This window comes from Scyliorhinus canicula, chromosome 17 (assembly GCF_902713615.1).
Source record: "Scyliorhinus canicula chromosome 17, sScyCan1.1, whole genome shotgun sequence".
In the NCBI taxonomy this organism is placed as follows: domain Eukaryota; kingdom Metazoa; phylum Chordata; class Chondrichthyes; order Carcharhiniformes; family Scyliorhinidae; genus Scyliorhinus; species Scyliorhinus canicula.
In genome coordinates, this window is record NC_052162.1 from 12,616,046 (window position 1) to 12,641,861 (window position 25,816).

The following is a 25,816-nucleotide window of genomic DNA, read 5'->3' on the forward strand; positions in this document are numbered from 1 at the left end:
AGGTGAGGGAGTCGGGGTGGGGGGTCGGAGGAGGAGGTGAGGGAGTCGGGGTGGGGGGTCGGAGGAGGAGGTGAGGGAGTCGGGGTGGGGGGTCGGAGGAGGTGGTGAGGGAGTCTGGGTGGGGGGTCGGAGGTGGTGGTGAGGGAGTTTGGGTGGGGGGTCGGAGGTGGTGGTGAGGGAGTCTGGGTGGGGGGTCGGAGGAGGTGGTGAGGGAGTCGGGGTGGTGGTCGGAGGAGGTGAGGGAGTCGGGGTGGTGGGTCGGAGGAGGTGGTGAGGGAGTCGGGGGGGCGGAGGAGGAGAAGGTGGGTCGGGGTGGGGAGGAGGGGGAGGGGAAGAGGAGGCGTTCGGAGGTGATGGGGCGGGGGTGAGTCGGAGGTGAGGGGGCGGGGGGGACAGATGTGAGGGGGTGGGGGGGGCTCGGATGTGAAGAGGTGGGGGGCTCGAATGTGAGGGGGTGGGGGCTCTTTGGAGGAGGTTAGGGGGCGGGGGGGTTGGAGGAGGTGAGGGAGTCGGAGGAGGCGGTGAGGGAGTTGGTGGGGGGGGGGCGAAGGAGGGAGTCGGGGGGGGGGGGGTCGGAGGAGGAGGTAAGGCAGCTAGAGGGGTCGGAGGAGGGGATGAGGCGGGCGGGGAGGTGAGGGGGCGGGGGGGTCGGAGGAGGAAGAGGTGGTGAGGGAGTTGGGGGTAGGTCGGAGGAGGGGGAAGTGAGAGTATCGGGGGGGGGTCGGAGGAGGAGGTGAGAGAGATGGGGGTCAGAGGAGGAGGATGTGAGGGAGTCGGGGGGAGGTCGGAGGAGGAGGTGAGGGAGTCGGGGGGGGAGGTCGGAGGAGGAGGTGAGGGAGTCGGCGGGGGGTTGGAGGAGGAGGTGAGGGAGTCGGGGGGTCGGAGGAGGAAGTGAGGGAGTGGGAGGGGGTGGTGAGGGAGTCAGGGTGGTTGGAGGAGGGGGAGTCGGAGTCGGGGGGGTCGGAGGAGGTGAGGGAGTCCGGGGGGGGGGGGGGGGTCGGAGCAGCAGGTAAAGCGGCTGGTGGGGTCAGAGGAGGATGTGTGGTAGCTGGGAGGGTCGGAGGAGGTGAGGCGGTTGTGGGGGTGGTTGGAGGAGGTGAGGGGGTCGGGGATGGAGGGTGAGGTGGCGGCAGCCTTGCTGGAGCGTGGATGGTGAGGGGGCTGAGGCAATGAGGGGACTCACGGAATGCAGGGGAGAGGTGCTTGTTGTTGGACATGAGGGCTAAATTGCCCTCAGTGTTCAACAAAGGTTGTGTGGGGTTACGGGGATAGAGTGATGGTGTGGGCTTGGGTAGGGTGCTCTTTCTAAGAGCCGGTGCAGGCTTGATGGGCCGAATGGTCTCCTTCTGCACTGTAAATTCTATGATGACGTCCCTTCCTGTGCTAACCACTATGCTACCGTGCTGCCCACATGAGTGGGAGGGAGTGAAGGTGAGGGCGAGAATAGGCTGTGGGAAAGAGCTGCTTCGGGAGGAGGGGGGACATAGGGTTGGGAGAGATGAGGAGAGAGTGGAAATGAGGTAGAGACAGGTAGTGGGAACGAGGAGGAGCTGAAGAATTGAGGAAAGAAGGAGGTGAGAGGTGGGCAGCGGGTGAGGACAGACGAGGGAATGAGAATCGGGAGTTGGAGGAGAGCATAGTGGGGGGGGGGGCAGAGGAGGAGGGGTCAGAGGGAGGAAGATGGGGCGAATCGGGAGGGATGAGGAGGAAGGGAGGAGTTGGGGATTCGAGGAAGGGGATACATCAACCATGGTTAACCAAGGAGGTTATTGATGGTCAATGTGGCGAAGATTAGGGGTAAACCAGCAGACTGGGAAATGTTTAAAAGCTAACAAAACTGACCAGAAAGGAATATAAATTGAGGGTAAACTAGCAAGTAATATAAATTCAGACAGTAACAGCTTCTGTAAATGTATAAAAAGGAAGAGAGGTGAATGTGAACATAGGCCCCAGAGATTGAGACTGAGGAATTAACAGTCCAAAGATGTGCGGGTTAGGTGGATTGGCCATGCTAAATTGCCCGTAGTGTCCTAATAAAAGTAAGGTTAAGGGGGGGTTGTTGGGTTACGGGTATAGGGTGGATACGTGGGTTTGAGTAGGGTGATCATGGCTCGGCACAACATTGAGGGCCGAAGGGCCTGTTCTGTGCTGTACTGTTCTATGTTCTATGTTCTAACAATCGAGAGCCAGGAAATGGCAGAGGAGTTAAATCGTAGAAGACACTAATTAATTAGATCAAATATACAAAATAATTAAAGGACAAAAGAGGGGAGGAAATAAATACAATAACTGTCACTGGAGAAAATGAATTTGGTCCCTGGGGCTTGATATCCTTGGATATTAATGAAAATAGCTACAGAGATAAGACCATATGACATAGGAGCAGAATTATGCCATTTGGCCCATTGAGTCTGCTCCACCATTCAATCATGGCTGATGTGTTTCTCATCCCAATTCTCATGCCTTCTCCCCATGACCCCTGAATCCCTTATTAATCAAGCACCGATCTATCTCTGATGGTGGATGCACTGATTGTAATCTTCCTAGAATCCTTGTAGTGTGGAAATGTCCCAAAGGTTTTGAAAACTGCCTTGTTCAAAAAGGGAGACAAAAATACAGGCAATTATTGGCCAGTTATCTTCTAATCTGTCATTGGGAAAATGTTAGAGTCCATTATAAAGGCTGCAATAGCAGAACATTTAGAAATACATAGTATTGAGCAGAGTCAGTATGGCTTCATGAAAGGGGGTGGGGGGTGGTTGATGGGAGATGCCGAGAGGTTGTTTCTCCTTGTGGTACAGTCTGGGACCAGAGGGCATAATCTTAGAACAGGAGAGGAGGAATTGTTTCTCTGAGGGTAGTGAATCTGGAATTCCTTACTGCAGAGGGCTGAAGAGGAGTTAAATATGTTCAAGGCTGAGCGAGACAGATTTTTAATCAGCAAGGGGATCAAGGGTTATGGGAATATGGCGGGAAAGTGGAGTCGAGGATTATTATTTTAGATCAGTCATGATCTCATTGAATGATGGAGCAGACTTGATGGAGCCTGATGGACTGCTTCTGTGTCTTCTGAAAGGAAGGGTGGGAGGGGGGGGTGGACAGCAGGAAGGGGGTGAGAGGGAGGAGCAGAAGAGGGTGGAAGGGAGGTGTGGGAGCAGAGGGTGGATGGGAGGGGGGGAAGGAAGGGAGGAGATGGTGAGGGACAGTGGTAGGTGGAGGTGAGCGTGTGAGGAGATGGAGGGGAGGGAGGAGGGGAGTGGCGAGTCAAGGGTGAGATGAGTGAGGGGGAGGGCAAGGAGCATCTTAAAAGCATCCTGTTGCTGTTTGTGTGATCTTGCTGTGTCTTCAGCGCTTCCTGCATTACACTTCAAAAGTACAAAATTGGTTGTAAAGTCGTCTAATGTCCAGAGGTCATGAAAGATCTTTGGAAAGATTTTTGGAAGGACAAATATGAATGCGGAATACAGGGTTAACGGTAGGATTCTTGGCAATGTAGAGGAGCAGAGAGATCTTGGGGTCTATGTTCATAGATCTTTGAAAGTTGCCACTCAAGTGCATAGAGCTGTGAAGAAGGCCTATGGTGTGCTAGCGTTCATTAGCAGAGGGATTGAATTTAAGAGCTGTGAGGTGATGATGCAGCTGTACAAAACCTTGGTCAGGCCACATTTGGAGTACTGTGTGCAATTCTGGTCACCTCATTTTAGGAAGGATGTGGAAGCTTTGGAAAAGGTGCAAAGGAGATTTACCAGGATGTTGCCTGGAATGGAGAGTAGGTCGTACGAGGAAAGGTTGAGGGTGCTAGGCCTTTTCTCATTAGATCGGAGAAGGATGAGTGGCGACTTGATAGAGGTTTATAAGATGATCAGGGGAATAGATAGAGTAGACAGTCAGAGACTTTTTCCCCGGGTGGAACAAACCATTACAAGGGGACATAAATTTAAGGTAAATGGTGGAAGATATAGGTCAGAGGTAGGTTCTTTACCCGGAGAGTAGTGGGGGCATGGAATGCACTGCCTGTGGAAGTAGTTGAGTCGGAATCGTTAGGGACCTTCAAGCGGCTATTGGATAGGTACATGGATTAGGGTAGAATAATGGAGTGTAGATTAATTTCTTCTTAAGGGCAGCACGGTAGCATTCTGGGTAGCACAATTGCTTCACAGCTCCAGGGTCCCAAGTTTGATTTCGATTTGGGTTACTGTCTGTGTGGAGTCTGCACATCCTCCCCGTGTGAGCGTGGGTTTCCTCTGGGTACTCCAGTTTCCTCCCACAGTCCAAAGATGTGCAGGTTGGGTGGATTGGTCATGATAAATTGCCCTTAGTGTCCAAAATTCTATGATTAACCTAGGACAAAAGTTTGGCACAACATCGTGGGCCGAAGGGCCTGTTCTGTGCTGTATTTCTCTATCTATCTATCTGACTTTTACTATGTGCTTAATTCCTTGTATCACGGGAGAGAAAAGAGCAGATTATCAGAAAGGGCAGCATGGTAGCATAGTGGTTAGCACAATTGCTTCACAGCTCCAGGCTCCCAGGTTTGATTCCCGGCTTGGGTCACTGTCTGTGCGGAGTCTGCACGTTCTCCCCGTGTGCGTGGGGTTCCTCCGGGTGCTCCGGTTTCCTCCCACAGTCCAAAGATGTGCAGGTTAGGTGGATTGGCCATGCTAAATTACCCTTAGTGTCCAAAATTGCCCTTAGTGTTGGGTGGGGTTGCTGGGTTATGGGGATAGGGTGGGGGGGGGGGGGGGGGGGGGGGCTTGGGTAGGGTGCTCTTTCCAAGAGCCAGTGCAGACTCGATGGGCCCGAATGGCCTCCTACTGCACTGTAAATTCTATGATTCTGCCAGATTTTAAACGGTGTACGTGAGCGCAAGTCTAGGACAAGGGGCTATTGGTTAAATGCTGCAGGTGTGCCAGTTTAGGATGGGTGACATGAAGTATCTTCCATGCAAAGTGCTTAACGGTTGGGCTAGGTTTCTCGTTGGATGGTGTTCCAGACAATGTTTCCTCCCAGCTGAAAGGCCGCTTGCAAGCCGTGCAAAATAATTAAAGGGACCCAAAATGAAATTGGCCACATAACTACAAAGAAGGGATAAGAGAGAATGTTGGTCGCAGTGGAATTGATTGGGCAGCATAACTGTGTATTTACTCTAGCTGGATGAATTTTTGAAAATTCTTTCATGCGATGTGGGCATCACTGGCCAGATCAGCATTTGTTGCCCATCCCTAATTGCCCTTTAATGGAGTGGCTTATTCGGCCATTTCAGGGAATAGTTATCTGCATCACAGTGAATCTGGAGTCACTGGTAGGTAGATTTCATTCCCTAAACCTAAAGGACATTAGTGATCAACCTCTCTTCCCCATTGCTGGCAGACATTGTCCTGAATCCTTTAGAACTACTCCTGCCAGCGAAAGGGCTCTCTGATTCCTAGTCTTCACTCTGTCTTCTCATCATCCCTCCCCCCTCCCCCCCCAATATATCATTACTGCCCTGCTATGCCTGTCTCTTCCATAGCTCTCCCTTCCATAAAAATAAGGAAACACCAGGGCCATGTGACCCTTCGAACCTACTCTGCCATTCAACAAGATTGTGCCTGATCTCCGACTTCACATTCCCGCCTTATCCCCAAATTCCTTTGCGTCCAGCGGTCTGTTAATCTGTCATATCTCACTGCATTTCAAAAAGCTTCCTCTCGTTACCCCTGGTTCTTTTGTCCTATCTTTACAAGAGGAAATATGACAAAATTAGCCTGTGGAGAGCGCATACGAGTAGACAAAACATTGAAATCCAGCTATTTGGTGTAATAGAATCTGAGAGTACAAAGTCCGGACCTTTACTGTTGTCAGGTTAAACCCAACCTGATCCTTTGTTTCCTGTCTGTCGGCGCAGGTTTCTACCTGTACTGAGACATGATGCACAAATGCCGTGAGTTGCATCTAATTTCGGTAAAGATATTCCCATGCCATTTCTTGATTATTACCAGGTTATTTTCGGAGAATGGGCATCTGCCTTCATGGGATTTCCATGAATGTCACCTTTTTAAATGAATGTGCATCAACTACAAGTATCCAGATGTGTAATATGACAGCTGTTGGGTGCAAAATATATTGATATGTTACCAGCATTTCCGTGGCTTGAAACAAAATGTAACTTCGAAGAAGGGATCTCATTCTGCAGAGCATGAGAGAAATGCCTACATTATTCAGGATGTGGAGATGCTGGCTTGGACTGGGGTGAGCAGAGTAAGAAGTCTTACAACACCAGGTTTAAGTCCAACAGGTTTGTTTCGAATCATTAGCTTTCGGAGCACTTCTCCTTCCTCGGGTGAATGAAGAGGTAGGTTCCAGAAACATACATATATAGACAAATTCAAAAATGCAAGACGATACTTTGAATGCAAGTCTTTGCAGGTAGTTAAGTCTTTACAGGTCCAGATGGAGCAGGTTAAAGAGGTGTGAATTGTCTCAAGCCAGGACAGTTGGTAGGATTTCGCAAGCCCAGGCCAGATGGTGGGGGGTGAATGTAATGCGACATGAATCCAAGGTCCCGGTTGAGGCCGTACTCGTGTGCGGAACTTGGCTATAAGTTTCTGCTCAGCGATTCTGCATTGTCGCACGTCCTGAACGGCGCCTTGGAGAACGCTTACCCGAAGATCAGAGGCTGAATGCCCTTGACTGCTGAAGTGTTCCCCGACTGGAAGGGAACATTCCTGCCTGACGATTGTTGCACGATGTCCGTTCATCCGTTGTCTCGGCGTCTGCATGGTCTCGCCAATGTACCACGCTTCGGGACACACTTTCCTGCAGTGTATGAGGTAGGCAACGTTGGCCGAGTTGCACGAGTGTGTACCACGTATCTGGTGGGTGGTGGTTTCACGTGTAATGGTGGTATCCATGTCGATGATCTGGCACATCTTGCAGAGGTTGCCATAGCAGGGTTGTGTGGTGTTGTGGGCGCTGTTCTGAAGGCTCGGTAGTTTGCTGCAAACAATGGTTTGTTTGAGGTTGCGCGGTTGTTTGAAGCAAGTAGTGGGGGTGTGGTGATGACCTTGGCAAGAAATTTGTCATCATCGATGACGTGTTGAAGGCTGCGAAGATGATGTCGTAGTTTCTCCGCTCCGGACGACGAAGGGTACTCTGTCGGTTGTGTCCCGTATTTGTCTTCTGAGGAGATTGGTGCAGTTTTTTGCTGTGGCGCATTGGAACCGTCGATTGATGAGTCGAGCGCCATATCCCGTTCGTACGAGGGCATCTTTCAGCGTCTGTAGATGTCTGTTATGCTCCTCCTCGCCTGAGCAGATCCTGTATATACGGAGGGCTTGTCCATAGGAGATGGCTTCTTTAATATATTTAGGGTGGAAGCTGGAGAAGTGGAGCATCGTGAAGTTATCCATGGACTTGTGGTAAAGCGAAGTGCTGAGGTGACCGTCAAGACCAACCGCAACATCGTCATCAAACCAGCAGACAAAGGAGGAGCCACCGTCATACTGAACAGAACGGACTACTGCAAAGAAGTGCACCGACAACTCAACAACCAGGAACACAACAGTTACCCGCAGATCCAACCAAGGAACACACCCGCCAACTCAACAGACTGATCAAGGCCTTGGATCCAGACCTTCAGAGCACCCTAAGTGCTCTCATCCCACGTACTCCCCACATTGGAGATCTCTACTGCCTCCCGAAAATACACAAGGCCAACACACCAGGCTGTCCTGACGTATCAGGCAATGGGACCCTGTGTGAGAACCTCTCTGGCTACATCGAGGGCATCTTGAAACCCATCGTACAAGGAACGCCCAGCTTCTGTCGTGATACGACTGACTTCCTACAGAAACTCAGCACCCATGGAGCAGTTGAATCAGGAACATTCCTCGTCACAATGGATGCCATGGCACTCTACACCAGCATCCCCCATGATGATGGCATTGCTGCAACAGCCTCTGTACTTAACACCGGCAACGGCCAATCTCCAGATGCAATTCTGCAACTCATCCGCTTCATTTTGGATCATAAAGTCTTCACCTTCGACAACAAGTTCTTCATCCAGACCCACTGAACAGCCATGGGACCAAATTTACACCACAATATGCCAACATCTTCATGCACAAGTTTGAACAAGACCTCCTCACTGCACATGACCTTCAACCAATGTTATACACCAGATACATCAATGACATTTTTTCTTTGGACCCACGACGAAGAATCACTGAAACGACTACACAATGACAATAAGTTCCATCCCACCATGGACTACTCTCCAGAATTGTTTGCATCTTGGACACTCATCTCCATCAAGGATGATCACTTCAGCGCTTCGCTTTATTGCAAGCCCACAGATAACCTCACAATGCCCCACTTCTCCTGTGCGGTGAGGAGGTGTTGTTCAAATTTGTGCGTCATCATCGGGAGGCAGTAGATATCTTGCATTCACCCCCCCACCATCTGGCCTGGGCTGACAAAATCCTACCAACTGTCCTGGCTTGAGACAATTCATACCTCTTTAACCTGCTCCATCTGCACCTGTAAAGACTTAACTACCTGCAAAGACTCGTATTCAAAGTATCGTATTGCATCTTTGACTTTGTCTATAAATATGTTTCTGGAATCTACCTCTTCATTCACCTGAGAAAGGAGCAGCGCTCTGAAAGCTAGTGATTCAAAACAAACCTGTTGACTTTAACCTGGTGTTGTAAGACTCCTTGCTGTGCATTATTCAGAAACGCAATACTGTGGAGGCTGGATATCTGAAATAAAAACAAAGTGCTTGGAATATTTTGCAGGTCAGCAGTGTCTGTATAGCTTCTGATTTAGACAAAAGTTTTTTGGGCTTGATTATCAGGCAGTATGCAAAGCAGCCTTGCGTAATTTGATGTAGACTTGAGGATTCCTGACTTGTTCCTGTTGGTATTTAGTGACTTGCTGTTCTATGGGAAAGGTGTCACCTGGCCGAACCCTGTCCCACAGAACAAGGGGCTGGAAAGATTCTCAGCTGAGAAGCTCCAGGCCACTTTACCAGTTACTGAATGAATGGTTTTAGCACGCGTCCAGGACTGAAACCAGATGCCTGCTCACTTGCCCCTTCACCATGTCCAGAAAGTATAAAGAACTTGTAAACAAATAACTTTGGTTTCTTTAAAACCATGGCTTGTCTGTTTATTTTAGCAATGCAGCTTTGTAAGTTTGAGTATAATCAAAGGACAGAGAAAAGTACAGCACAGGAACAGGCCCTTCAGCCCTCCAAGCCCATGCCGACCATGCCGCCCAACTAAACTACAATGTTCTACACTTCCTGGGTCCGTATCCCTCTATTCCCATCCTATTCATGTATTTGTCAAGATGCCCCTTAAATGTCACTATCGTGCCTGCTTCCACCACCTCCTCCGGCAGCGAGTTCCAGGCACCCACTATCCTCTGTGTAAAAAAAAACTTGCCTCGTACATCTACTCTAAACCTTGCCCCTCGCACCTTAAACCTATGCCCCCTAGTAATTGACCCTTCTAAAAAGCCTCTGACTATCCACTCTGTCTATGCTCCTCATAATTTTGTAGACCTCTATCGGGTCACTTCTCAACCTCCGTCGATCCAGTGAGAACAAACCGAGTTTATTCAACTGCTCCTCGTGGCTAATGCCCTCACTACCAGGCAACATCCTGGTAAATCTCTTCTGCACCCTCTAAAGCCTCCACATCCTTCTGGTCGTGTGGCGACCAGAATTGAACACTATAGGCCAAGTGTGGCCTAACTAAGGTTCTATACAGCTGCAACATGACTTTCCAATTCTTATACTCAATGCCCCGGCCAATGAAGGCAAGCATGCCATATGCCTTCTTGACTACTTTCTCCATCTGTGTTGCCCCTTTCAGTGACCTGTACACCTAGATCTCTCTGACTTTCAATACTCTTTAGGGTTCTACCATTCACTGTATATTCCGTACCTGCATTAGACCTTCCAAAATGCATTACCTCACATTTTTCCGGATTAAACTCCATCTGCCATCTCTCCGCCCAAGTCTCCAAACGATCTATATCCTGCTGTATCCTCTGACAGTCCTCATCGCTATCCGCAATTCCACCAACCTTTGTGTCGTCTGCAAACTTACTAATCAGACCAGTTACATTTTTTATATATATATATATATATATATACAATATATAGTAAGTTCGTAGTATATATATAATATATATATATATATACACTACGAACAGCAAAGGTCCCAGCTCTGATCCCTGCAGAACACCACTAGTCACAGCCCTCCAATTAGAAAAGCACCCTTCCATTGCTACTCTCTGCCTTCTATGACCTAGCCAGTTCTGTATCCACCTTGCCAGCTCACCCCTGATCCCATGTGACTTCACCTTTTGTACCAGTCTGCCATGAGGGATCTTGTCACAGGCCTTACTGAAGCCCATATCGACAACACTGCCCTACCTGCATCAATCATCTTTGTGACCTCTTCGAAAAACTCAATCAAGTTAGTGAGACACGATCTCCCCTATTTATTTTGAAGAAGTGTAATTTTCTCCCTGACAGGCCTGCCACTTTGTATATCTTCTCTCGGGTACTGGTGATGTGGGTTGAAGCTGCTTCACCCTATAATTTCTTCACTTTTGTGGACTTTGCAAATGTTAGGAGCTGTTCCAAAGCAACCAGCCCTGAAAAATGAAATATTGCCTTTTCTAAACCTAATGTTACTTTGCAAACAGGTTTATCCTACTAATGAGACTGAATTTATGAGCAGTTTATTCCCAGGCTAGTCACTGGAGATTATAGCAACTAATTCACATACAGCAAGCTTCCCTCAAGGAGCAGTGATGATGAGGACTGGGTGATCTGCTTTTAGTGATGTTGTTTGAGGGATGAACTACATCCAGGATAATGAGACCTCGTCTCCTCTTTGAAGTCGAAGTGCGATACTTAAATGTCCAGCTAACGTTTTGTCTGAGAGCTTACATTTCCGACAGTGCAGCACTCCCTCAATACTGCATTGTGGTGTCAGCCAGTCAACAAACAGGTCACCTCTTAGTTCCTGTAAGCTTGACCGCTTTTCCATTGCTGTAAAATTACAGGTCGATGGGTAGTATATACTCCATAATCATAATGGGAAAGAAATGAGCAGAAACATGGTTGTGGGATCCCACACTCCTTCATTGTAAAGTGGCAAATGGTATTGGAGTTAATACCAAAGTTTCAAGGCTGCACATCAACAGTTTCAGAATTAACGCAATGTAGTAAATCATCCTTTTTTTTGTTTTGATAGGTTTAAAAAATGTCAGATGATTTGTATGGCAAGTTCCTGGCACCCGATGAACCATTCCCCTTGTTACCACAAAGGGGACACACAAGTGATGTTGCCAGTCTTGACATTAGTGATTTTGGCTGCCAGCTTTCATCATGCCACAGAACTGACCCATTGCGCAGACTCCATACCAACAGGTGGGTAATATCAAGCCAACTGTGGGGGCATTCCCTTCACCCACAGCATGAGTGGCTTTATTGCTCCACCGATCGTTCACAATGTATGTTCTGTGCTTTGATGCTCATACACACTGTCGCTTCCCTTGTGCGATGTATTCCCTCCTGCAGAGGAGGCAACTGATCTCTTTTTAAAAGTCACAGGGAAAGCTAACTTACTGAACTTTTAATTCGATTAAAAATGTTTCCATAAGGTGGAATTGTTATCTTTCTAAATGCATTGAGTTGATTTTTCTGATTGCCTTTTCGCGAGTTTATTTCCTCACTCTTGGAGGAATGCTGGCCCTTGAATACCTACTCACTGTGAAATATTTTCATTTGCCTAAGTTTTTCCTTGGCGCCTCCTACACTTGAATTAAAGCTGTTTTCAAATTTATCCAAAATAAGCAAAATACTGTGGATGCTGGAATCTGAAACAAACAGAATGTTGGAAAAATTCAGCAGGTCTGGCAGCGTCTGTAAGGAGAGAGAACAAAATTAACATTTTGAGTCCGTTTGGTTCTTGATCAGAACTTGATTGGCCAGCACGGTAGCACAGTGGGTAGCACTGTTGCTTCAGAGCACCAGGGCCCCAGGTTCGATTCCTGGCTTGGGTCACTGTCTGCACGTTCTACCTGTGTCTGCATGGGTTTCCTCCGAGTGCTCCGTTTTCCTCCCACTAGTCCCGAAAGACGTGCTGTTAGGTAATTTGGACATTCTGAATTCTCCCGCAGTGTACCCAAAAGGCGCCGGAATGTGGCGACTAGAGGCTTTTCACAGGAACTTCATTGCCGTGTTAATGTAAGCCTACTTGTGACAATAAAGATTATTATAAATTATAACTGAGAGGGGGGAGAATCTATTAGAAACAACATTGTAGCTGGAAGAGATTGGAATTAAAGTGTAGCAAACTTAAGAACAAGAGATTGATGACCAGATTCAGGGAGGAGGGGAAGGAGTGTTGAGACAGAATTATATAAAAAAGGAATTAAGATGGAGAAACGCGGAGTTCAACAACTTTAGACTATGACCTTTCTATCACTCGAGGATTTTCATTGGTCTTGATTTTCAATGGTCTTTTGAGAATCACGTTCCATTAACCCTTCTATTTATAATTTGGTGTATTATTGACTGACAAAAGTCAAATTTAATTTTATATGCCTGAGATTGTAAGGTTCTCCAGGGATATTCTGGTGCGGTTTGACTTGAGGCCTCGCTTCCATTTTCATATTTTCATCGTGGTTGCAATTTAGTGGTCTTCCTTGCAAGCTTGAAGTTGAACTCCATCTGCCACAGTTTTGGCCCCCCACTCGATTTATTGAAAAACTTTTAACAGATTTCTGTTCCCATCTGTGCTATTTACTGTGCCAACTAGCTTGTAGCTGGTGCAAATGGGAATGTGGTGTGATCAGCTGATGCAAAGTCAACATGTAGTGTATTGGTGCCATTTCCTTTTGCCGAAGACTCATCAACCTTGCTGTCTGAGGGCAGCATGGTGGCCTAGTGGTTAGCACAATTGCCTCACGGCGCTGAGGTTCGAGGTTCGACCCCGGCTCTGGGTCACTGTCCGTGTGGAGTTTGCACATTCTCCTCGTGTCTGCGTGGGTTTCGCCCCCACAGCCCAAAAATGTGCAGAGTAGGTGGATTGGCCGCACTAAATTGCCCCTTAATTGGAAAAAATAATTGGGTAATCTAAATTTTTTTTAAAAAAACCTTGCTGTCTGAATGGCGAGGGTGAGAAAGCGTTTTTATTTTTGAGGAACTGCGAAGTGGAATTGCCAATTTTGTTTCCATGCTCCCGTGGACATTACCTGGGATGAGTGTGGCCTGTACGATCACTTTTATGTATCCTCTGGGAATATAAGAATTGCCAACAGAGCTCCTGATTGACCCCAGCAGCGAACTCATTTATATTTTTATGTTGAAATTGACAGATACTGACTTTATCCTTTCATCAATAAACTAAGAATTTTTTTTTTAATTCTGTGCAAACATAGGTGGAATTTGACTTCCTGTGGAACAAGTGTAGCGAGCTCTGAATGCAGTGAGGAACTCTTTTCATCCGTTTCATGTGGTGATCAGGAGGACTGCTATTCCTTGCTGGATGATCAGGAATTCACTCAAAATGCATCCTTCGACTTCTTTCCAGAAGACAGTGTTTATAGTGACGTATCCTCATCAATCAGTACCTACTGGGATTGGTCAGACAGTGAGTTTGAATGGCAGGTGAGCGTAAACTGTTTCTCTTGTCTGCAATCATAGAATTAAATATTTGTACAGTATGGAAGGTGGCCTTCAGGCTCATTGTACCCATGCTCCTTGAAAGAATTATCCAGAAATATTTCCTTTTCAAATACATATTTAGTGCCTTTATAAATGCTGCTATTGAATCTACTTCTACCAAGCACCCTTTCAGACGGAGCAAATCTTTACAGTTTCTGAAGATTTTGCAGGGACAGAAAAGGTTAAGGAAAGATTTGCTAGAGTGATATGAAGAATAATAAGTTAAAGCTAAGAAGAAAGGCTTGAAAAATTGATTTTTCATAAAGGGAGTGAAGGGAAGTCTACTCAAAGTATTTTTTCAAAGTTTTGAGTGAGGAGACAGTGAAAGATTGGTTTCCATTTGTTGGTAAATCGGTAACTTGAGAGTAGCTTAAAAACAGAGAATGATCACCACTCTGGGCAGGTTAGTAGAGATGGTTTCACAAGGTTATTAACGCATGGAATATGATGATGCAGTAATGACTTGGGGCTACATTGCCACCTGTACAATTGTAACCCAGTGAGGAATCAGCATCTTCAAAAAAATGGATGTATGGGGCTGTCATTCATGCTGCTTTTTACAAAGTAACGGCCTATTATTCTGGATATGGCAAACTGTCATTGTCCTGTGACTATGGCATTATTTATCAAGCATTTACTTTTAAATTGCCCAAAGTTTTTGTGACTTTCTGCTGACGTAAAAAGTCAAAATGCTTCAAAAATTGCTCTTTTGACCCTGTCCGCAATTTGCTATGAGTAATCCAAACATAGTTTTGCCATTGGGTGAACTTACTATTGTTTCCCAGAAGAAGTGCGTTACACTTTAATGCTGGCACCATTCTTCATCGTAAACATGATGTCCTGACTCCACGTTTATGTGTTAATGCTTTGTAGCTATCTCGTATTCATTTGATCTGAAAGTTTTCTCTTTACTTCTCAAGTTGCCTGGCAGTGATTTTGCAAGTGGAAGTGACATCTTGTCTGATGTAGTTCCCAGCATTCCAAGTTCGCCTTGCCCTGCCCTAAAGCGAAGAAGCAAACAGCACAGAAGTTTGGATGAGCTTCCTTGGAGTGCAATGTCTAATGATGAACAGGTATTTGATGAGCCGCAATGGGGTTGGTTTCAATTTTGAAGTTTACTGTTTAGCGCAAGGGGTACTAGGTTTATATGCTAGGTTAAACCAGTTGTACATTATTACTTTCTGTTGGAGATTGCGGAGCAGACGTGATGGGCTGAATGGCCTATTTCTGTACACCTTGTTTTGACTAATAGAACGCAATGTGATTTCAATTTTTAAAACAAAAACACATTTTATCATTTATAAAGGACTTAAAACGAGCACTATTAAGTTAAGAACATGGTTTATATTACATATGTTATGTATGGGTGGCACGGTAGCACAGTGGGTAGCACCGTTGCTTCACAGCGCCAGGGTCCCAGGTTCGATTCCCGGCTTGGCTCACTGTCTGTGTGGAATCTGCACGTTCTCCCTGTGTGCGTGTGTTTCCTCCGGATGCTTCCGTTTCCTCCCACAAGTCTCCAAAGACATGCTAGTTAGGTGAATTGGACATTCTGAATTCTCCCTCCGTGTACCCGAACAGATGCTGGAATGTGGCGACTCGGGGCTTTTCGCAGTAACTTCATTGCAGTGTTAATGTAAGCCTACTTGTGACAATAAAGATAATTTTTTACTCAGGCTTACTACTTCTCCCAAAAATTCTCTTATAAGGTACAACAATCTTAAAAATTATTTACATCTGCAGGGACCACACTTAGTGTACCACAGTTCTCTGGAGGATTCTCAACACCTCCAGCTATTTTGAGGTAAAACTTCTATTTCCCATCTTTTGACTGAATGCTTGTTATTTTTCCAAAAACCAAACCTGCTTGTTACTTTCTTTGGCACAAGTCTCTTTGGAGACCCACTATTGTTTCTACCACCCTATGCACCTTCCAGATTCTGTTCCCTCAGAAAATTTCAAACGTGAGAATAAGCCTCATCGCATTTGCAACAGCTAATGATGAAGTTGGTGTTTAATCTGCTTACAGTGCAGGTCTATCTGACTTTCATTTGCTTTGTCCATCTTCTCTGACAGCTGCAAACTGTGTTCCAAGCTAGGACAAAACCAGACAACTTCCATAAGTTGCATCTATCTCCATAACAGTATAGGCTGCTCTGGAATGTCCTCAAATCGACCTTTGGGTTTATTATCCCTCAGTTACAATGTCATCTTTGATCTGATGAAGAAACCAGTTTCACAACCTTTCAGGATTTGCTGAATGCTTTAAAATCAATTTAACTAACTCCCAAACAAAACATCTCTCTGGACTGCCCTTGTTGCAAGGATTGCAGACATCACTTCTCCAATTATTACCTAAGTAAGCCCACCTGTTTTATGCTCTAACCTTTCAGCTGTTAATCTCGTGAGGCAACATAGCCCCAAGCCTTTAGGTGTAGTAGACTTCAAGCTTGCTCTAAATGCATTTTTCTCATTTTCTACCTAAAAATTATACTTAAACACATGAACCATGAAGTAGATAGTCATGACATCAATGGACTAAAACACTTTACATCCTTTATAGAAATATTGTTTCAAAAATATATGAATAATCTTTATTAGTGTCACAAATAGGCTTACATTAATACTGCAATGAAGTTACTGGCACTAGTTTGGGTACACGGAGAATTTAGAATGTTCAAATCACCTAACAAGCACGTCTTTCGGGACTTGTGGGAGGAAACCGGAGCACCCGGAGGAAACCCATGCAGACACAGGGAGGCCGTGCAGACTCCGCACAGACAGTGACCCAAGCCGGGAATCGAACCCGGGGCCCTGACGCAGTGAAGCAACAGTGCGAACCACTATGCAACTGTGCCGGCCAGAAGTATGACAATAGAAGATTATTGTAGCATTTTATTTTTTAAATTCAGTGACCTCTGATTGAGAGCAAACTGGCGTCAATTGATGACTATTTGCAACAATAATATGCTATAGGTAGTATGGTCATTATGTTACAGGACTCGTCATTTTACACTTATTTTTGACATCGCCGCCACAAGTGCAGTCATGCAAGTTGTTTTTCTTGATGAGAGGGTTTAAATTTCTGTCCAAAAACTTGTGCAGTTGTACATTTTTGTATTTGCACTTTTAAAAATTGATTTGTGCAGTTGTGGAGTTAATGAGACATTAACTGTCAATTAACGAAACTGGCTTCCAGGGGTATGTGGGAATCTTGGGTCGTCCGGGGGACCATTTCTTCTTCTATACTTCATTTATTCTGGGATTGGCTTCATTACTATCAAGTGATCACGTAGCAGGCGCATGTTTTCAATTTTTAAAAATTAGTTCATGGGGATGTGGGTTTCACTGATTTAAGTCCTGCATTTGTTATCAAGAAGGTGGGGATGAGTCGCCTGCTTGAATACAACTGAATGAATGACTTGTGAGGCCATTTCAGGGGGCATTTAAGAGCCAATCACACTGCTGCTGGTCTGGACAAATGGGCCAGACAAGGATGGCAGGTTTCTTTCCATAAAGGATATTGGGTGCACCATATTTTGTAATGCCAATCTGAAAGTTTTGTGATCACCAAGTGCACTTAATTCATTGAATTTGAATTCCCCCAGCTGCCATGGCGAGATTTGAACTCTGGTCTCCAGAAGATGACTAGTCCAGTAACATAATCACTGTACTACCTGTAGCATAGTATTGTTGCTATTGCAAATGGTAATTTATTTACATCAGTTTCCCATCAATCTGAGGTCACTTAATTTAAATTACTGGGTAATTAGAATTTTTTTTTTGTTAGCAAATGTTTTTTCAACATTTGAATTCCTGGATGACTCCATTTATAATACAAAAACCACTGAAATTTTCCACTTAATAACCTTACCCAGCACAGAGGATATACTAAATGGGGAAACTGCATTTTTAAAATGGGGTGAAAAAAATATAAACTGCAGGCTATAGTGATTTAAATATATTTAAATATAAAGTTGTTTGGTGTAATTTTTTCTGTGTATAGAACCATAGAATTCATACAGTGCAGAAGGGGGCCATTCAGCCCATCAAGTCTGCACTGACCCTCCGAAAGAGCACCCTACCTAGGCCCACTCTCCCGCCCTATCCCCGTAACCCCACCTAGGAGTAATTTAGCATGGCAATCCACCTAACCTGCACGTATTTGGACTGTGGGAGGAAACCGGAGCACCCGGAGGAAACCCAAGCAGACACGGGGAGAAAGTGGCAACTCAACACACAGTGACCCGAGGTCGTTATTGAACCTGGGTCCCTTGGCACTGAGACCGCGGTGCTAACCATGTGTGCCACCGTGCTTTATTCAAAATGAATTTTGTATTAAAAACAGAATTATCCAGCCATTGAAAGGTACCAGAGCAGTTCCAGTGCAAACAAAAACTCAAATTATCCAGTAATTTGAATCCGGTTATCTACGAATGTTGAAACATTTGGACCAGCTGGATTCTTTCGTAGACTCATGTATTTCTAACTGCACTACCTCAGGTTTTATAATTACAAAACGATTAGTTCCTTCAATATGTCTTGAAGATTTCAGTTCAATGTTTTTAAATTGTGTATGTACAATGACTATCCCAACAAGTCTGCAACTAAATTGTATTTGTAAGGCTTCTTGCTCACTGGGAAATAACAGTGGCCCTGGCGAGAAAGATAACTTGGAAGTAAAAATTGTAACACTGAAGCTTTAATAACAGATTCAGATGCAGCCTGAAACAGTTTCTAGCCGTTCAGTGTTTGAATGGTGAAAAATCCTGATTGCTGTCTCAAATCGCATTAACAGAATTCACAATATGGTTCTTACGCAAATTATTGTTATTTTTATTAAATTCATTGTATGGTTTCCTAGAGTGTTAGGAAATCTAAGGTTTTTAATGTCCAAACCCTTATTGAAGTGGGCTTTAGTTGCAATTAAGAGAAAATCTGCTGTTAAGTTGCATGACTTTCAAGAGCAAATAATTTCTTCCAGTGTCCTGGTCAGCATCATAATCCCATAATTTAAAAAACATATTGGTCGGGGTTTCACGGCCGCATCACAGCGAGGTAAGTGCAAAATCCCACAAGAATGTTTTAAAAACGAGAATCTTGCCAGCGTGATCTCGTGGCCTGCTTGTCCCTGCCATTGATGTAACGAGGCTCCCACCCAGGAAGATCGGGACCCTCATCTAAATAGATTAACTTCTAATTATGTGGCTCCCCCGTCGTCATGTCCCCTCGCATTGGGATTTCCTGTTGAGTTTCACAAGTTTTCAAAAGCGGGAACCAGGCAACCAGTCCCCGTTGAGGGGTGTACAGGTGAGTACAGCCGCTAGGGAGAGGGCACTGCCTCCTCTGGTACTTCATTGGCAGTAAGCACTTTGGGAAGTCCTGAGATCACAAAAAACTCTAGAAATTATTTCTTTATACAAGAATCCAGGAGGCACCTCCCATTCACTTGTCTTGTGTAAATGAGTCCCAAGATTAAAAAGCAAGCAAGACCAGTTCTGAGGCCTCTATATCCCAATCATTCAATTTTCCTTCTCTTTTCTCCTGCCAATTACCCTTAGCCTGAACAATATAATAGAAGAAGCTGTGCATGCTTGCATATTGCGCTGGTAACAGTATTATCTATCTCCTTTTTAAATTTCACTTCTTGTTGAAATGTATTGTGTTGTGGGTTTATGCGGCAGAGTTAACTTACTGATTGCTGTATCTCCAGCTCAAATTTCTGCAATTTCCTGCTTGCAAAGTACTATCCTGTGTACAAAATAAGTTTGTTTTTCCATTCTAATGATCAGTGCAGCATTCTCTAGCATGTCTCGATAGCTTTTCACTAGTTAAAATGTTACACCAAATATCTAGCTAAACAAAGATTGGGGATATGTAGCGACTACCAAGTCACGGATGAAGTCCTTGCTTATTTTTATGATCAGGGTCATTGGTCGTAAAACTAATCAATGTTGTATTCATCTATTAGCCAGTTCCCCGAACTGATTTCAAATTCACAAGCTTGATAAATACAAAGAAAGGAAAGTAGATCATAAAAATGAAATTTGTCACTGCATAACTGAATGTAAATAGAATATATATTGAACAATTTCTGTTAATTGTAGATGACTAAATATTTACTGGCTTATCGTTTCTACTTGTTTCAGGTTGAATATATCGAATATCTGAGTCGTAAAGTCAGCACAGAAATGGGTCTACGGGAACAGCTGGACATTATTAAAATTATTGATCCAAATGCTCAGATTTCGCCCACAGACAGTGAATTTATAATTGAGCTAAACTGTCTGACAGATGAAAAGCTAAAGCAGGTAAATCCGAAGTCCAAATTTAATTGTATGTAACAAAAGCCTTAATAAATGTACATCTGTATGTCACAAATAATATGATTGTATTGATACAGTTACTTCTGTATAAAGATGGCAACTTGCTTGTATTTGATATTGTGTCGCTCATTTTCCACAGCAGTTGCGTCAATTCCATAATACAAGTTTCAGGTGCTCGTTGACTTTCCACTTGCGTCCGCTGTTGTGAATTAAACTCTGTTTAGCAAGTGAATGTAAATTGTACATTTGGGGCGGCATGGTGGCACACTGGTTAGCACTGCTGCCTCAGCGCCAGAGGCCCGGGTTCGATTCTCTTCCTGTGTCTGCAAGGGTTTTCTCCCACGGTCCAAAGATGTCCAGGTTAGGTGGATTGGCCATGAGAAATTGCCCCAAGGTAGGGGGTGGGGGGAGTGGGCCGAATTGGGGTGCTCTTTCAGAGGGTTGGCGCAGATGTGTTGGGCCGAATGGCGTTCTTCTGCACTGTAGGGATTTTATGATTTTAATTCACAATGCAACCACATCCAATTATCTTAAACCTAGTTTAAACAAAACAGCAATATGGGTGATCATGCAGTTGCAATAACCCAACTTTGGCATTGTTTTGAAGGGGCATTTGACAATTTGTGGTTAGTCTTGTGTATTCCGAGAGTAAACTAATCTCACTGCAGTAACTTTCATCTGAAACAGGAAAAGGCACTGTTAATGATCTGAGTCTGAATAAGATGCTGCACAGAACAATGTCATTGGTCACCTAGCATCACACTGTGTAGTTGAGTTGCAGCAGCCATTGTTGCACAGGCACATAGGAATTGCTAAAGGATAGACAGACCAGGATCTGTCTTGCTTGCCTGGTACCCCAAGGCAGTTGTATGACAAGAGTGGAGTTATTCTACAATATTAGATGCTGCGTTGACAATATAACATTTAAAAATTCCCTTTAAACCATAATTCAGCAACACATGCACATGGAAGTAAATTGGAAATGGTGTTAGAAGGCACGAATTGTATACTCCTGTCTTAGAATGAAGCTATCTGTTCTCAAATTACAGTTTGCAGTACATGAGTCAGGTAGCTTTGAATATTTTGCTTGTATTGTGCTTTCCGGAGAATGCATTGGTACATTGGGTTGTTGCTATGGTTGTGGGTGCACTCAGGCTAATGTTTAAGGATTCAAGCAGTTTTTGTTCTCTTCCCTAGAGGGTTTCATTTGGGTGAAAGGAGGCACTCTGCGTATGTCAGCTTGTGATTTGGAATCCTGTCTTAAATTTGAGATAGTAAACCAGGTATTCCCTCTGTGGTGGGCATTCTTCGAAGGGGGTGAAAGGGATAGGGCTGGTGGGAAAGACGGAGTGGGTTACAAGCAATGTTGGCCAGTAAAATTTGGAAAGCAATCAATCTACAAGTATGACATTGATGTTTAAAATGCCACCTTTATTATTTTAACATGCAAAACTGGGGGAAAAGAGTGCCATTTAGTTCATTTTTTTTTTTGCTGGGTTAACAAAGCAGGAAACCCTACTCGTAAAGTGAAACTATTGACTTTGTGGAAGCCGCAGCAGATTGTTAAAGGAAATGTATATTCCCTGCATGGCCTTGGCAGAGAGTGTTGGGGTGACCTTCTCCAGTTAACACGTTGTATCCCATTTAGGTAAGAAATTACATCAAAGAGCATGGAGCCCGCCAACGCTCTGTACGCGAAAGCTGGAGGCGAGGTAGTTACACAGGCTGTGGAGCCAGTAGCAGCAGTGGCAGCATGGTAAGCTCAGCCAGCAGTAGTGGATCCAGCGGCTGTAACTCTGCATCTGCTTCGAGTGCCAACATGAGCCGGGCACACAGCGACAGTAACCTGTCCACAAGTGCAGCTGAGAGGATAAGAGACTCAAAGGTAAGGTGTTCCTTCTTTGGAAGCAATCATATTTGCAAGTTTAGATGTTGCCCCTGAGTCGTGTGTGCTTCCGATTTTCACTGGGTACTGTATGGAATGTGCAATTCGTATTTGGATACCAGGCAGATGTACAAAAATATGCAGATTCTGAATTATTTAATGCTTCCCTGTCTTTCCCACGTCAGTGCAATGGGGCAAATTGCAAGAGGTCCTGGCGTTCATTTTGAAAGCTTTTAATTGGATTGCAGTATCGTTAAATCAGACACAAAAACTGGAGGTTTGTCACGGAGCTAAAAGGTTGACCGTGAGCAAGTCAGAAAAACACACTGCGTTTCCACAGGTTATTTCTGTTTGGACAAATAACGCAATGAGGATAAATTGAAATTTGCTGCGTCAATCTGAATCGGCATCTGCTTCCTTTGACACCAAATGCAAGCACATATGCTGGTGTCACGACAAAGCACTTGCACTCCTAGGTAGCAGTAGCACCTCCTGGTCTCCTTTTGGATGGAAAAAGCAAATCCATTATCAATTTATTTCAGAAGATGAATATGTGGCGGGGGGTTCTGCTATCTAAAGATCTGATTCGCTGTGTGGTGCAACTTGAAAGAAGTGGGTTAAAGCCACATGCTTTCTGAACAGTGTCTGTCTCATTGGATTATCCATTTTACTGGCAGTGTGAAGGGGATCAGCAAATTTGATCAATCAGATGCTTTTTATTGCCTTAAATTGATGGAAAATCAAAAGATGCTTACAATTTCTCATCCTTGCACTGCTAATAAATTCAGTCCGTCGAGCGCCCTTTGGCTGACGTCAATGGCGGCTTAGAAAATATATAAAACTGACGAGTGGTGGTGTGACTGCTCATATCTTTTCTTCCCACCCTTTCTCAACTCAACCCCATCCCAATTGTTTGACAGAAACGATCCAAGCAGCGTAAGCTGCAGCAGAAAGCCATGCGGAAGCGACAACTGAAAGAGCAGCGACAAGCAAGGAAAGAGAGGCTGAGCGGCTTATTTCTGAATGAGGAAGTGCTCTCTGTGAAGGTGGCAGAGGAAGACCACGAGGGGGATGTGGATATCTTGATGTGACCAAATGTAAAAGATCCATGTGTCTTGAATTTAAAAGATAACGTGTAATAACACTAACCGTTTGAAAACTGGAGCTGAAGCCTGGAGATAAACACTAAAAGGGGATGGGATTTCCATTTGCAACGTTAACATTGTGTACCGTAATTTTTGTTTTTTGGAAATCTTGGTAATTTTATTGAAGCTGCTGAAACACTTGATTTGTATAGAAAACTTTAAGTACAGTCGATGAGTTAACTGAATGACTTGGCGGCAACGGTATGCCATACATATTCCTAATAACACTAATGCGAAGTGCACTATTTTACCAGAAATACATTTCATTTTTGTGCACCACTGTGGTATTTGAAATATTGCCTGTGGAATATACATAGATGTATTAAGATATTTCATGTTTTGATTCTCTCCTTGCGCAAGTTATTATGCAAAAATCTTTGAAATATGGATAATTTGGCAATGCTCACCAATTGTCGCCACCGGTGGAGTACTTATCAGCCAGTACCAAATTGCATGATTAGCTCTGTCAGCTTTTACCATTCTTATAGAGACAATGCCTTGTGTTCTGGTCATTATTTATCCAAATTGCAGATGTGGAATCAAGTGTATGCAAAGGCTAGGGGTAAACAAATTCCGTAAAAGTTCAATTACTTTAATTAGAGCAGGCTTAAAGCAGAAGGAAAATCTGGTTAAAAATGTTTGTTATTGAAAGTACCCCTCTTTCTTGTTGGGGAAAAATAACAGTTGGAACAGAATTTTGTTTACAAAGTCGTGCTTCTTACGGGGCATTGGGAGTCTTATTTCCCTCTAGCATACTGTTCGTGATATTGGCAATTGCAAAAATCTGAAGTGGCTCCGTTGGAAGACCCAGGCTTTCCTAACCGTCTGACAGCTGCTTCAGAGCTGTAGTATTCACTGTTGTCAAACCTCCCCCACCCCAACCAGTTTCCCGGTGTTATTGAGACATTCTGGACAACTGGAAATCGTAACTCCAGTGGATCACCACAAAATATCACCAGACGAGTTGAAAGTGGACACCAAATGTGATGGGTCTATGTTCCAAGAGAAGGTCAACACTTATTTAAAAGAAGAGGCAAAAGAAGAAAACCTTTGATTTTTCTGCGGTGAATATTCCCCTCCTTTCCACCCTACACCTGCTCTCTGACTTACCTACGCTCCCTGGATCCTAGATTTCCCTTCCTTCCTCACTGATACTGTGTAGGCTGCAGAGAAAAGGGGGAAACAATAGACCCAACATCCTCTATGTACGATATTTGCTGTAAATTTTATGGTAGATAGTTATATTTCATGCAATGCTATACATGGAAGGACTAAAGTAGGTTGTGTTCTTACAACGTGAAGGAAAAGCATGTCAAAATAGGTGCGTAATATCCAATATTAAGCACAAGAGAATCAAAGATTGTTCTTGCATATCTTTGTGTGAAGAAAAATATAAGCAGAAGCATTAATAGATTGCATCAGATTTCAGTTTAAAAAGATTATTGCTGTGCTCCAAAGAGCAAAAGTTTGTGGCCTTTTCTCCCGACTACATTGTTGTTAGAATCTTTGCAGCCTTGTAATGATTTGGTTCAAATAACTGATGCTTGTTGTACTAAACAAAGTGACTTGCCAATGTGGTGAAAATATAGATGAGAGGAGAAAAAACAAGACTTTTGTTTTGCAGATGGATTTGACTCCTGCAATTTCTCAAAAGTAGCTGGGCGTACGTGGAATTCATTCTTCCTTATGACGGAGTTATTTTTCTGCTTGGGTTTAAAACTTGACTAATTTCACACATTTTTTTTCCAGGCAGTTCTTCTGAACGTGAAATGTGGGTTTCTGCCTTTTGTGTGTGTGTGTGAGAGAGAGAGAGATAGTCAAGCTGGCAATTTTAAAATATAGTTTGCGTCGAAGAGCTGTGCAAGTTATTTTGAGTGCGTGGATGTATCAGAAGAGCCAGCAACCCGATGTAGGCAGGTGCAAACTCTGGGTGGCAAACCTGCGCGATATATTCATGAGCCTGGTGTCTTCAGCATTGGATGTGAATATTTTACTCCCAGCCCACAGCACAACAATAAATGTGAGAGTTACTTAAGTGAAATTGCAGTAACAGGAATGGTGCATATTCTAACATATTTGAATTGTGTTTTTCAAAGCCAAACCGTTACTACTTGAATGCTGCAGAATCACTATTGTAAAAGTCATGTCTTGTGGTATAAAATAGATTGGCATGGACCTTCCACCTTGCAGGGCTGTACATAAAATTGCCTCTTGATATTTTAATGTGATTTTTGTGGCCCTATTGAGTATGCGAAAAAGTGACCGAAAATAGTGGCAATGACTGATTTCTGTAGCACTGTTTAAGGATGGATCATTCCGTTTTACTGTATCTGCTGCTTATGCCTGTTCAAAATTGTACAGTGATCATAGTTTTAAAAGAAATCGCAAAAGGAATGCAAGTTTTTGATTTATTTTTTCCAGCGCAGAATCTTTTATGAATTCTGCAGGTTACTGTTTTCTATTGGAGTATATTAAAATAATTTACATGTCAACGAAGGCTGTCATGTCACATTTATTAATTTGAGGAACTTCCAGTCATTTTGGTGTGACATTTAAAGATTCATAGAGTCAAGAAACAAAGATGAGAAAAGCCTTAAGCAATTTATTGCTTTTTTTCTTTCTTGAAATTGATGAAAAGTGGCCTCTCAAAATCATGCACTTGAAATCTGAAATTAGTTTTAATTGTTAAAGCTGACTTTGCAGTAAGAATTTGCAAATAGGAATT

At 44.2% G+C, this 25,816-nt stretch overlaps 1 protein-coding gene across 2 annotated transcripts in view; it reads left to right on the forward strand.

The window, feature by feature from the left end:
* Positions 1–25,583, forward strand: part of fam199x (family with sequence similarity 199, X-linked) — a 26,024-nt gene extending 441 nt beyond the window's left edge. Inside the window, exons 2-7 of one of the 2 annotated variants that reach the window (XM_038774209.1) lie at positions 11,260–11,434; positions 13,450–13,678; positions 14,656–14,808; positions 19,885–20,046; positions 21,710–21,946; positions 22,867–25,583. In XM_038774209.1, the coding sequence (XP_038630137.1) occupies positions 11,268–11,434; positions 13,450–13,678; positions 14,656–14,808; positions 19,885–20,046; positions 21,710–21,946; positions 22,867–23,037 (1,119 nt within the window). In that variant the 5' untranslated portion in view covers positions 11,260–11,267 and the 3' untranslated portion in view covers positions 23,038–25,583. Of the gene's footprint in view, positions 1–11,258; positions 11,435–13,449; positions 13,679–14,655; positions 14,809–19,884; positions 20,047–21,709; positions 21,947–22,866 lie in introns of those variants that run through there. The other variant, XM_038774210.1, reaches the window with a different exon arrangement.
* The last annotated feature ends 233 nt before the right edge of the window (positions 25,584–25,816 follow it).